Below are 13,964 nucleotides of genomic sequence, written 5' to 3' on the forward strand. Positions count from 1 at the left end.
GTTTTCCTGTGTCCTGTAAAAATGTCTGGCTGTTTCTTTCGTGAAGCAGGAACCCTGAAGGATTGATTCACCCTCTTTAGGTATTAAGCAGTCTAGGCAAGAACAGTTTCTTGCCAAAATGTCTAAAAAACTCCATAAGGAGCTTCTTTGATGCCCATCCTCTTGAAGTAGATTGGTGCTGCCAGGAGCAGATGAGTCTCATTGTCATGAAAAGTCCTAAGTTTTTAAAACATTTTAAGTGCTATATTCTGTTTAGTCTTAGAAAGATTTGAAGAATACCTATCTAACTGAAATATATCTCTAAATATCTAGAAAACCTAACTAGCATGACTACAAGTTTGATTATTATAGTTGATTATCTATTAACCTATATTTCTTAATTACATATTACATTTTTATTTATTCATTTTTTATATTACATTTTAAAATGAGCTACACAAACACAATACCTTAATCAACAGCATAAATATATATAATAAAATTGTCCTTAAAATTATATCAATAAACCAAGATCCATACCAATGTAAAGTATTTATCTCTATAGCATAACCCCTTTTAAATGAAAACAAACATTTATAAACAATATTTGGGAATTTGGGTGTAGTTCTCTCCAAACTACTTCCTGATTTTTGTTGGGCAAAGTATTTTGGGGGCTTTTTTACACAGACCTTTCAGGGGCTCTTGGTCCATCAAACCACATTAGGATTTTTATATGTGTAACTTTTCTATTACTATTCTTTTCTTTCCGAGGCCGCAGTGTGCATCACTGGGCTCTGATGCTTTGGGCCCATGGCATCACAGTGCGCCATGATGGGACGGAGCATGTGGGGAAGGAATGTTCACTTCACAGCTGGAAAGGTGTCTTCCTTCAGGTTTCTATTGCTGTGAGGAGACACCATGACCATGACAACTCTTATAAAGGAAACATTGAATTGGGGTGGCTCCCTTACAGTTTCAGAGGTTCAGTCCATTATCATCATGGTAGGGAGTAAGGTGGCAGGCAGACAGGCAGGTGTGGTGTTGGAGGCAACAGGAAGTGGACTGACTGATGCTCTGGGTGATATCCTGAGCACAGGACACCTTAACCAGTGCCACTCCCGACGAGATTGTTGGGGCCAATTACATTTAAACTACCACAGATGGAAAGAGAGACAGAATGGACTGGGGTCTCACTATCCCCTTAAAGGGTACACTCCTAATGGCTGAACAGCAAGCGGTTCAGCCCAGCTGGAGAGGTATCCTGGCAGTCTGGAGCCAAGAAATACCACAAAGTCACTCAGCACAGCAAGCCTCACACAAGAGATTGGGAGGGGGAAACCAGGAAGGTGGCAGCCTCTGCCGCGGTGAGAAGCAACAGAGAACTGGGCAGTATATGCGGGGCTTCTTTGCTGTAGGGTGGGGCTTTCCAGGATGGCCTGATTTGGGGGCAAGCTCAAGGATTGGTGAGATTTTGTTCTTGTAGGGTAGGGCCTGGCCACTCTGCTATTTTGGGACTAGGAAGGCAGTTACAATCCTTTGGACCCTAAGGGAAGTGGGTGGGGAGGGGGCCTGGCCACTTGTATGCCTTGAGAGTTTACAACATTTACGAAGGGAGTATCTGCCCATGGCCTGTTTCCCTGCAGCTTGAGTTGGCATGAAAAGCCAACACTAATATCCTTCTGTTAAACCTCACTTCCAAAGTAAAGTATGGTTTTTTGTTTTTGTTTTTCTTGTTTTTTAGAGACAGAGTTTCCTCTAAGTATCTCTGAACTACCTGGAACTCACTCTGTAGACAAGGCTGGCCTTGAACTCACAGAGATCCACCTGCCTCTGCCTCCCTAATGCTGGGATTAAAGGCATGTGCCACCATGGCCCTGCATAAACAGGGTTTGTTGGACTAGATGTCCAAACATGAGGGAGGAGTTGCTCCAGACACCACTCACACAGCCACAATTGATGCAAAAGCAAAAGGATTTTTATCCTGTCATGACAGGGCCCTTCAGGTTCAGGATATGAAGGACATCCGATAGCTGTTACAGCCCATCTTTTAAAGCAAAAAGCCACAGACACAAGGGGGGAACCTGTACGTTGCTTTCCAACTTATTGGATTGGTTTATTCAAAGGGTTACTAGCAGTGATTGGTCTATTCCAGGGCAGGAGAATAGCTGCGTGATCGGATGAGATAAAAGGAGCATCTCTGGCCTCCCTGACCTTGGTCCAGTGACTAAATCAATATATCAGGAACTGAGTCAACATCTGTGGGTTGTCTTTGCCTCAATTCCCAGAATGGAGTTATGTTTGAAGATTATTCACAAGGACACAGGAGGATGAGCAGTCCAGCATGTGTGTGTGTGGGCGACTGTCCCTTTTCCAAGACAGAGTGAGTGTAAGGTTTTAGAAAAATGTCTTAGGGTTGAGGGGGCTTACAAATGCATTTAGAGTCTTTCATTCCCTCCTCTTGTTTTGTCAAATCCCAATTTTGGGATTTTCTGAGGTCTCTCTTGAGAGCCTGATATTAGTGGGTCCGTACTAAAACTTGGGTAATACTGAGTCATTCATGAATGAACGTCAGGAGTTGGTATTTTCTGCAGTCCTGGGACTGGGAAGAATCTAGCTGGGGTTTTAGGGAGGGAGTTGGGAAATGATGGGGCCTTAGATCTTGGTGTGGTGCTTAGGGCCCCTGCAGGAGGAAAGTAGTTCAGCCTCCCCCACCTTGTCGAGTTTGCTTACACACACACACACACACACACACACACACACACACACACACCCCAGACAAATATATCAGTCACAATGTGTACATGCAGGATAAGAGTCCCGGAGAGTTCATTTGGTATTTTTATTAAGAGTCCTTTGTTTAGCTTTGGGTGTGTTGAAGCTTTTATCTGGAGGGTCCTGAGTTGTCCTGTGGAGGTGCTGGCTTCACATGAGATGCGTGGATCCAGGTTGCAATGTTGTCTACTTTGAGAGCGGTGGTTGTCATAAGGAGCATGGTGTAGGTTCCCTTCCAGGAAGGTTTAAGGCACTGGGACTGATGTCTCTGAATGTATACGGAATCACCAACGGATGTGAAATCTCTGGGTGTCCAGTCTGGTAGGCAGCAGCCAGAGGCTTCCACACCTGGGCTTAGACTATCTAGAAGGCCTTTAGATGGGCAGATAACAGTCTGGGAGGACAGCATCAGGATTATACACCTCATTCGCCTTAGTGAGCAGTGGCAGCCCTCACATAGGATCTCATAAGGAGTGAGTTTAAATTGCCCCGGAGTGTTTTGAAGAACAGGACGGGGGAGGTCTGTCCAATTATTTTTGCCAGTTTCTAGGGCCAATTTGGTTAATTTGTAAAAATTTTCTTTTAGAATTTTATTTATCCTATCTATCTGACCTGAGCTTTGGGGTTGGTAAGCACAATTTAATCTTTAATTGATCCCCAGTGTTTTGGCCACTCCCTGACTTACCTGGGCAACAAAGGCAGGTCTATTATGGGACACAATTACCTTGGGCATTCCAAACCTCGGGAAGATTTCTTTTATGATCTTCTTAGCCATTACATTGGCTGTCTCAGTCCTGGTCAATGTATGATGGCTATCTTCTTTGGCAACTGTGTGGCCTCAAGGAGGCTCAAAATTTTCACAGATGTCAACAGTCCTCTTTGTCTGTATATTGTTCTGTGTATATGGGTGGTGGCAAAAGCATACCTGCCGTCAGTGTAGCCGTTCCCTCTGCCATCTGTAGAGCTTGTATCAAAGCCACAAGTTCAGCTTTCTGGGCAGGCCGACGTTCCTGAAAGGAGGCTACTGGCCCAGATCATTTGTTTCCTGTCCACCAATGCTGCCCCCGCCTTCCGCTTACCTTCAGTCTTGTGTACCTGCTCGGCTCAGACCCCCAGCCTTGTGCCCCAGGCAAATTTCACCATCATTTCCAGTTCTGCCTGGCACAGCTCAGCCTGCCGTTCTGCCAGCAGCCTGTCCTTTCTGCAGATGCTGGTAGGATCCGTAGTCCATCGACGTGAGCAGGGCACAGGAGCAGCAGCCCAGTGCAAGAGGGTACCTGTGGTCGCATTGTGAGCGCTCTATCACAGTCTGACATGTGTGAGGGGAATGAGACTGCAGGGTGAGCAGCCAGGGCTCATGCAGGCTTTAGAGAAAGCACAGCACCAAGGCAGTTGCTAGGAGGCAAGGATTTCTCTGGTGGTGATGGCAGGGGGAGGTGGTCATCCTGGTGACACCTGCATCTCCTGCAGAACTGAGAGGAGCAGGAAAAGCAAAGTCCCTCGTTTGGTCAACAAAAGGCTTTGATCATACATTCAGGGGTGACCAGGGAGGAACGAGTCATTTATTTGTTCTTTTCCCAAATTTATAGTTCGTAAGGTGTCCAGTTTGTTCAATGGTTGTTTTAACACAGAGTACTCAGTTCCTGTGTCCCTTAGAAGATCTATAGAGGTATCTAATGTCCTTTTTCTTGCCATAAGCACATTGGCGTTTGTCCAAGGAGTGCCTCTGTCTGTCTTCATTTGTCTTTGATCTTCTGTTGCCCAGGCTCCCTATATGTCTGAGTCCTTCTTGTTTATGATCCCTCCAGTTTTTTTCTTTTCTCTGCCTCCTGCCTTTCTCTTTCTTTCACTTCCCTTTCTCTGTCTCTCATTTAACACTTTCTCTGTTTCCCCAAATTCTGCAAGGGATAATAATCTTGCAACCTATCTACCTGCTATAACTTTCTTCTTATATCTGATGCTGACTGTCCTATGAAGGCCATGGCTAACGCTGCCTGCTGACCTTCAGAGGCTGGGTAAAATACCTATAAACCTCTATTAAAAAATTTAAGGAACACAGATTTTAACTAGCCCCTGGAGAACCTCTTTTACCTTGGCCAAATTAGTGGGATGCCTTGCCCCTGAGATTTGCCATGAGCCCGGCATTTTGACTGTCAGTTTCTCCCTTTAAGAATTAATTAGACATAGAAGAATGAAAATAGATCCATATTTATCTCTATGCACAAAACTGAAATCCAAACAAATCAAAGACCTTAACATAAAACCAACAATATTGAACCTCATAGAAGAAAAAAGTTTTAAATATATTTTTAAACATAGCCTCAGTGGCATAGACATTGAGAGAAATAATCAATAAACAGGATCTCCAGAACAGAGAAGCATTTTGTATAGCAAAGTATATAATCAACAGAACATAAAAACATATAAGGAACTTAGTCCTCATAAGAACAAATAATCCAATAAAATTATGTTACAGACCTAAACTGTAAATTTTCAACAGATGAATTTAAAATGACTGAAAGATATTTAAAATTTGCTTAAATATAACATCCTTAATCATCGGAGAAATACAAATCAAACAACTCTGAGATTTTATCTTATCCCTGTAAAAATGACCAAGATTTAAAAGTATTGTTTGACAATTTATGCGTAAGAGAATGTGGAATAAAAATCCTCCATTTTTGGTAAAAATACAAACGGATACAGCTACCTTGAACATTAGTATGGTGAATTTTCAGAATAGGTAACATATTACCTTTAACTTAGCAATATCCCTTTTGGGCCTATTTTACATAGCGGAATTATTTTATCATAGACAGAATCTGAAAACAACCCAAAATGTAGTTCTTTTATATCAATAGTAAATGAGAATCTTCGCCATGTTTTTAAAATAGCCATAAACATTATAAAGAGTCAAAAGGGCCATTTTAACTCAACCTCATCACTCAGCAACACCCCCTTTGCCATTGTAGTGGGGTGAGAGGCTTCAGCAGATCTTTGACATGTGGGACAACTCAAGCATTGAGAGCAGTCAAGTGTCAAATTTAGATATAAACATGGGCACATGGGCGGCTTAAAAGCTCATCTGGGCTGTTTACATGGCCCTGGCCCTGGGCCAGCGCTTTTACAGGAATAGTTCTTGAAGACAGTGTAGTCCTGTATCCATCTAAACAGAGTTGGGAATTTAATTTTTTTTATGGACACACTGTGTAGTAAGAAATATAGAAACCAACAATCTGTAGTTTTTTATAAGCACAATTTTTCAAAGTGATTCAGCTTAACTCCCCCCAATTTTTAAACCAGAAGCTTTACCCTGGACACAGCGCATGATGACTGGAACACAGCATCCCTAGAAGAGAGATGCTATCAGGAAGGCCCTTCTGATGTTGGCTTGCCCTACTATCTGTTGCTCCTGAATCCACATTCGTGGTTTACCAAAAGCCACAGGGATACTTACTTGCAATCGTTCTATCTGCTGCCATACCCAGTCCTGGCTGCCAAAATGAAGAGGTCCAGGCTCTTTATGGGACTTGTGCTTTCTAATAGGGTATCTGACCCCAGAGAAACAGCCTACTGCTGGTTCCCAGGCTTACTGGGTCCTGTGGGGAGGAATTAGCACCAGCTTGGACCCCTCTGGTATGTGTGCCTCCTGCAAGGGTAAAGAGACAGGGGAGGGCAGACTGAAGTTACCAAAGTCAGAGGGAAGCTGGCCTTGGTGCCTGCCCTGTGCTCTGTAACAAAATGATTTGACCCAGAGTAGGAGGGTTCTCTGGACAAGCTCTCCCAGGTGACAATATAGGAAACCTTGTCTGGGTGGCCATAAAGGTCAGGCTGGAAGACTTTTTTCTTTAATCTGCAAGATAGTATTTAGATTGAACATCCCGCCCTGTGGCCAGCCCACTTAAAAAGTGAGCCATTCCAGGAAGCAGACCGCTTGCCAGCGTTTCTTTCGGATTTCCACAGCTCGGTCTGCAGCTTTTCTCTAAAGTTAGAGTTAGGGTCAGAGAGGTGGTTACTTACTGCCCCATGGTACCAGATTTAGACTCGAGTACAAACAGATATACAAAAAACAAAGACACGACATAAAACCAAAGACACGAAAAGCCAAAACCAAACTCAAAATCAGAAGCTGCACAGCACTGCAGATGGAGGTGAACGACAAAAAGCTGTGCCTCCTGGGAACTAGAGGCGTGACCTGGTCACTCCTAGCCCCTTTCAGACACTGGCGCGCCCTCCAGATTTCAGATTACTGGAGTGTCCTCCAGATACCAGCCCTACGTAGGTACAATTTCTCAGAATACCAACAAACGCAAACTACAATAATCACAGAAGCAAAGCAGACAGACAGACAAAGACAATAAGAATGCTCGATCTTACCTCCAACTAGGCCTAGAATGGGTACAGAAGCAACTCATTTCCCGCCAATGCACCAAAATGTTGGACTAGATGTCCAAACATCAGGGAGGAGTTGCTCCAGACACCACTCACACAGCCGCAATTGATGCAAAAGCAAGAGGATTTTTATTCTGTCATGACAGGGCCCTTCAAGTTTGGGATATAAAGGACATCCGATAGCTGTTACAGCCCATCTTTTAAAGCAAAAAGCCACAGACACAAGGGAGGGGGAACCTGTACATTGCTTTCCAACTTATTGGTTTATTCAAAGGGTTACTAGCAGTGACTGGTCTATTCCAGGGCAGGAGAATAGCTGAGTGATCGGATGAGATAAAAGGAGCATCTTTGGCCTCCCTGACCTTGGTCCAATGACTAAATCAATATATCAGGAACTGAGTCAACATCTGTGGGTTGTCTTTGCCTCAATTCCCAGAATGGAGTTATGTTTGAAGATTATTCACAAGGACACAGGAGGATGAGCAGTCCAGCATGTGTGTGTGTGTGTGCGCGACTGTCCCTTTTCCAAGACAGAGTGAGTGTAAGGTTTTAGAAAAAATGTCTTAGGGTTGAGGGGGCTTACAAATGCATTTAGAGTCTTTCAGGTTTTATTTATTTATTTATTTTGGTTTTTCAAGACAGGGTTTCTCTGTAGCTTTGGAGCCTGTCCTAGAACTCACTCTGTAGATCTGTGAGTTCTAACTCACAGAGATCTGCCTGCCTCTGCCTCCTGAGTGCTGGAATTAAAGGTGTCTGTGTCCTTTGACAATTTTAATGAGATGTCTGTTAGAGTTGAAAGAAATCTCTACTTTATTTTATAGATGGGGTCTCATGTATCCCAACCTGGCCTCAACTTGCCAAATAGCAAAGGCTGACCTTGAACTTCTGACCCTCTTACCTCTACCTCGAGAATGCTGGGATTGCAGGATTGTGCTACCACTCCTAGTTTATGCAGTTCTGGCTATAGCACAGATGTGGAACGGAAGCCCCAGGAGTTGAGTAATTTGTAGCCACATCACTGCTTAAACGGTAGAACTGGGTTGCTCTTCCGACTCTAAACTACAGATTCACCCAAATTATGTTATATCCGCTGCAGGCTGGCTTGCTTAGACCCTGTCCTTCCATTCTCATCAACTGAACACTTTAAATCACTTTGGAAAGCAGGTTGAGCTAAGCGCATGCGGTCCTTCCTCTTTGCAGGATTGGACGCTTTGCGTCTCTTTTGGCCCCAGAGACTCGCCGTCGTCCGGCTGCGCGTTCGCGGGTTGAGACGATGGCGACTGGGACGCCGGATTCGCAAGCACGATTTGGTCAGTCAGTGAAGGGGCTTCTCACCGAGAAGGTGAACACCTGCGGGACCGACGTGATCGCACTCACCAAGCAGGTGCTGAAAGGCTCGCGGAGCTCGGAGGTGAGCTCAGCTCCCGCGTCCGCTCCGGGAGGGGCAGCGCATTGCATCCTGGGAGAGTGGGCTTTGGCCCCGCGCCTGTGGCAGGCGACTGGGTGCGTTTCTTTAGTTTAGGTGAGCGCTTCTAGCTGGAAGAGGCAATGTGAGGGGAACCTGTGCTCCAGAAAGGGGAGAGGCACAGTCGCTCCTACCCGGTGCCTGGTTGTTCTCACGGGTATCTCTAGTGGATGCCAGTTCCCTTTCGAAACTCAGCTTGGTGTTGCTCTCAAGCTTCCAAGATTCCATTCTCTCCTTTGTCTGTCTGTGGTCTATTCTTCTGGCCATGTTCTTCATTGTTCTCAGAGCAGCTTTTCCCATTGCCCTGTTCTTCCCCCGCTTCACAGTCGTCCATCAGTAAAGGGAATGATTTGATGACGAGTACACTCCTTCCGTAGGCTGCAGGAGCCACCACACTTGACTCCCCAGCCCTTGAGTTCTAGAAATCAAACACGGGTCCTTGTTCTTACAAGGCAAGCACTTTACTGAGCCCTGTCCACGGCCGCTCAGCTGATTCTGGATGAGCCTGATGTGCCGGGGAGATGGATTTTCTTCCTCGGTGCTGGGAATTGAACCAGATCTGCCAGGCTAAATCACCATCCATTTTTACATTTTCTAATTTTGAGACAGGGTCTCACTGAATTAGCCAACCGTGCTCTGTATTCCAGGCAGGCCTGGAACTTGGGATCTTCCTGCCTTAGCTTTCCTAGCACCTGAGATTACAAGGCTGCACGGCCAGGCCAGTCTCAGAGGTGGGAGTTTTGATCATTACCGTTTTATTTTTGTCTTCCAGCTGCTGGGTCAGGCAGCTCGAAACATGGTTCTACAGGAAGATGCCATCTTGCACTCAGAAGATGTAAGAAACCATTTCTTTTATAGTGTGGTTTGTATAACCATAGGGAAGTGGACTATTCTGTTTATCTCTCTATTATGCAGAGTTTAAGGAAAATGGCAATAATAACAACACATCTTCAGTACCAGTGAGTATTCCCCAACCAGCAGTCACGATTGCTCCTTCTCCTCAGCCCGTGTACATTGCTTTTGTGCTTTATTCAGTACTTTTTCCCATGGAGGTGGGAGTGGGTGTGGAGGCGGGAGTGGGCGTGGAGGCCGGAGTGGGGTGGAGGCGGGAGTGGGCGTGGAAGCGGGAGTGGGGTGGAGGCCGGAGTGGGCGTGGAGGAGGGAGTGGGGTGAAGGCGGAAGTGGGGTGGAGGCGGAAGTGGGGTGGAGGCGGAAGTGGGGTGGAGGTTAGAGTGGGATGGAAGTGGGTAGAGGCCGGAGTGGGGTGGAGGTTAGAGTGGGATGGAAGTGGGTAGAGGCCGGAGTGGGCGTGGAGGAGGGAGTGGGGTGAAGGCGGAAGTGGGGTGGAGGTGGAAGTGGGGTGGAGGTTAGAGTGGGATGGAAGTGGGTAGAGGCCGGAGTGGGCGTGGAGGAGGGAGTGGGGTGAAGGCGGAAGTGGGGTGGAGGCGGAAGTGGGGTGGAGGCGGAAGTGGGGTGGAGGTTAGAGTGGGATGGAAGTGGGTAGAGGCCGGAGTGGGGTGGTGGCGGGAATGGGGAGGAGGCAGAAGTGGAATGGAGGCCAGAGTGGGATGGAAGTGGGTAGAGCTGATCAAGGGGAAAGACACTGAGGCTTCAGGAACAGTTGGGGTGTGGGAGAGTGAGAGCCAGGGCCACTTGCTTTGGTCCTCTGTGTTAACTGGCAGCACTCCAAGGGAAGAACCCAGAGAGGCAGAGCTTGCCAGGACCATGCTACCAGTTTGTGGCCCCTGGGAGACACTCGATCAGTATCTGTCCACGCTGTGCCCAGTGACTTTCCTCCCTTGGAGAATGGAGTGTGATGGTAACTGGCACTCCTGCATATAACACAGCACTAGCAAAATCATTCGATTTTGAAATACACAGACAGTACCTTCATTGTAATGATGAAGAACAGTATAATTGAATTTGCCTTTTTTTTTCTTGATTTATATTTTATGTGGTTGATAAGATGCTTGCATACCCTTTGGAATTGTATGGCTGAGAATTCAAGTCCCAGTAGCTAACGTTAAAGCTGTCTTTTAGGTGTGCACATATTAAAATGTGTGGTTATTCATCTCCACATAACTATACTAAGTTTAAGTACTCGTTCTGCCTTTGTGATGTTGATGACAACTTCTATTGGTTCACTGGCTCTCCCTGTTTCTTTCCTCTTTTCCCTTCCTGACTTAGACAAGAAGCTATTCAGAAGAAGTAAGTGACCCCAGAGGTGGTGGGTAGCTCCGCCGACTGAAGCATGTTGGGAGTGACTCCTCAGAGGTGGTGGGTGGGGCCGACTGAAGCATGCTGGGAGTGACATCTAAGAGGTGGTGGGTGGGGCTGACTGAAGCATGCTGGGAGTGACACCTCAGAGGTGGTGGGTGGGGCTGACTGAAGCATGCTGGGAGTGACACTGCCTTTCTCAGGGATCAGTGACAAACTGGTTGATCTGTGCTTTAAGTGACCATGCTCTGGATTGCCTGTTTAGTATTTAAAGAAGACTGTGTTTTAAAGGTGTGCAGGAACTGGATTCACTGCTTATTAAGTTCTAGAAGTTACAGGGTACAGCGGTCACACTTAGGAATAGACATCCGTTTATATTGGTGATAATATTCATAAATAGAGCAAACATAAAGTCATTAAATAGTCTCATATTTATTAACTTATTAGATTTTTGTAAAGCTTTTATCTTTTTAATTTAAGGCCTGTCACTATGTAGTCCAGGCTAAGCTGCCCTCACAATCCTGTCTCAGCTTCCTGAGTGGTGGGTTCCAGGTGTGTGCCACCATGCCCATCTGCAAACTTCTCATGGTTTACTTTTCTCCCCAACCTTGAGATGGAATCTTACTGTGTTTCCATGGTGGCTTCACACTCTTGGATTCAAGTGACCCTCCCCTGCCTTAGCCTCCCAGGTAACTGGGACAAACAGTGTGCCCCAGTGACATTCCAAACTCAGTTTAAATGCTTCTGAGGTCAAGTGGACTGATGTAAATTTTGACTTAGATGTAACAAGACTGATGCATTAAAGGATAAATCATACAAAGAAAGCCCTTCCTGCTCACTTCAGATGACCTTTTCTCTGTTTGACTTCTAGTGTTGAACAGTCACCTGACCTGCAGGACCAGTTGAGTCATTTACTGAAGTAGCACGCTAGAACAGGAATTGGCTTCTTTGCCTGATGCTGAGGAGGACCTCCCTTACATAGTCATCACGCTGTGTGCTTGGTTTCCATTTTCATCTCCAAAAATTCATCTAGAAGAGACTTGTGAAGAGGAGCCAGGTGACTGAACTTGGAATCACTTCTTTTGGTTTTTTGAGACAGGGTTTCTCTGAGTAACCTGCCTTTTCTGGAACTCACTTTGTAGGCCATGCTGGTCTGGAACTCAGAGATTTGTCGGCCTCTGCCTCCCAACTGCTGGGATTAAAGGCATATGCCACTACCATCTGGCCTTGGAATCACTTCTTAAATTGGATTAACCCGTACTCTTATCAGATATTTAAGTTGTGTTTAATTTCATATTAAAATAGAATTAATAAATTCAGTCATTAGCACTGAAAATAAAAGACACTTTAACTTGCTAAACACTGTATGCTGTATTGTCTAATGTTATCCTTGGTCCTTAAGCACATCACTGTGCCATAATTTTTCTTTGCTTTGTTTTTGGAGGCAGAGTGTCCCTGTGTAGCCTGCTGGCTTTGAACACATAATCCTGCTGCTGGCTTTGAACTCACAATCCTGCTGCCGGCTTTGAACAGAATCCTGCTGTTGCCTTTCAAGTGCTGGGATTACAAATACCACATCTGGCCACTGAGTAATAGTCAGTCAGTCTCAGATACTTTGGAGGCCGAGGCAGGGATGGGAGGATGAGGAGATGGGTGCACTTGAGTCCAGGAAGTTGAGGCCTTCCAGGGCAATACAGTCTTTCTGTCTCCAAGAAGAAGAGACAGAGGGAGGGGCTTCTTTTGCAAACATGTGAGAACGATTCATACTTTAAGACGTTTAATCATTCATTCATTCAAGAAATTTTCTTTAAGGGATGCAGACATGGATAATGGCAGACTCTTGCATGACAATCGGGCCAATGACAGCCTCTCTGGCCAGCTGCAGCCCTTTGCCTTGGCCTTTGTTCCTGGCTCCTTTCTTTCTGTGATTCTTGATTAAGTGACCTTGGTTCATTTTGTAATTTTATGGCTACCCCATTCCCTTCACATTTGGAAGTAACCTACGCAAGTAGATCTTCTGATAATTAGGTAAAGTTACAAAATGAACTACATGGAGAAACCCAGTCTGAAACAAAGCAAAAAGTCTAAACATATATAAAACCAGTAAGTAATTGTTACAGATTAGTTTGTTAAAGTGTCACCTCAACCACTGAAGTACAAATTAATAAATATATCACCGACTATGACATGTATAAAATGAATTAGATTTGAAAGGAGTTCTCTCTCAGCTTAATACTAAAATTTTAGTCAATGTAAAAATGTCTGACTCCTTATGAAGATATGAAATACATAACTAGTATTTGAAAGAATGTATCCAGATCAGTTATGAGAAATAATCCATAAAGTGCTAAAGAAGCAGCAGTTAAAATGGCATTTGTTTGTGGTACCATTTCTATGACTTCCACAAACTCTTAACAGACCCTTTCCCTATATTCCCAGCATATAAAACATGACCGTTAGAAGCTGGTGAGATGGCTCAGAAGTTAGGAACACTTGCTATTTTTGCAGAGGGCCCAGGTTCAGTTCCCAGCACCCTCTTCAGACAGGTCACAACTGTCTATAACGATAGCCCCAAGGGTTCTAATGTCCTCTTCTGGGCTCCACAAACATCTGCATTCACATATACGTGCTTCAACATGCATATACACAGATTGATATACATAATAAAAATAAATATTAAAATCATTAAAATAATTCATTTGCTAAAGAAAATGTGATTTTCATGTATAAATGAAAGGCAAGATTTATGGATATTGATGTTTAAATTTATTTTTCTGTGTATAGATGTCTTGCCTGAATGTATGTCTATATACCATATGTGTGCAGTGCCTGAGGAGACCACAAGTATTAGATCTCCAGAGCTGGAGTTACAGACAGTTGTGAGCCATCATGTGGGTTCTGGGAATCGAACTCAGATCCTCTGGAAAAGCAGCAAGTGCCCTTAAATGCCGAGCTGTCTCTTCAGCCCTGGAATGCTGGCTACCTTTGAAAGTTCTACTCGGTTTTCTAATTATAAAAGAATTCAGGGTAGCCAGGGCTATGTAGTGAAACATTATCTCAATTTGTCTCTTCTATTTTTGTTGTGTATGTGGGGATAGGGCACACATGTGGAGGTTAGAGGAGTAACTTTTTGTAGTAG

The 13,964-nt window shown here is 44.9% G+C and overlaps 1 protein-coding gene across 6 annotated transcripts in view; it reads left to right on the plus strand.

Moving 5' to 3' along the window:
* The window catches only part of Borcs7 (BLOC-1 related complex subunit 7), a 30,654-nt gene extending 18,469 nt beyond the window's left edge, over positions 1–12,185 (plus strand). The window contains exons 2-6 of one of the 6 annotated variants that reach the window (XR_012910703.1): positions 8,344–8,646; positions 9,381–9,443; positions 10,796–10,816; positions 11,697–11,882; positions 11,968–12,185. Coding sequence is in view for 5 of the 6 variants with exons in the window: in XM_075974300.1 (XP_075830415.1) it covers positions 8,344–8,646; positions 9,381–9,443; positions 10,796–10,816; positions 11,697–11,748 (439 nt within the window). In the remaining variant the exon portion in view is untranslated. Of the gene's footprint in view, positions 1–7,537; positions 7,640–8,343; positions 8,647–9,380; positions 9,444–9,523; positions 9,568–10,795; positions 10,817–11,696 lie in introns of those variants that run through there. The other 5 variants (XM_075974304.1, XM_075974301.1, XM_075974302.1 and 2 more) reach the window with 5 other exon arrangements.
* The last annotated feature ends 1,779 nt before the right edge of the window (positions 12,186–13,964 follow it).

This window comes from Microtus pennsylvanicus, chromosome 5 (genome assembly GCF_037038515.1).
Source record: "Microtus pennsylvanicus isolate mMicPen1 chromosome 5, mMicPen1.hap1, whole genome shotgun sequence".
NCBI classification, from domain to species: domain Eukaryota; kingdom Metazoa; phylum Chordata; class Mammalia; order Rodentia; family Cricetidae; genus Microtus; species Microtus pennsylvanicus.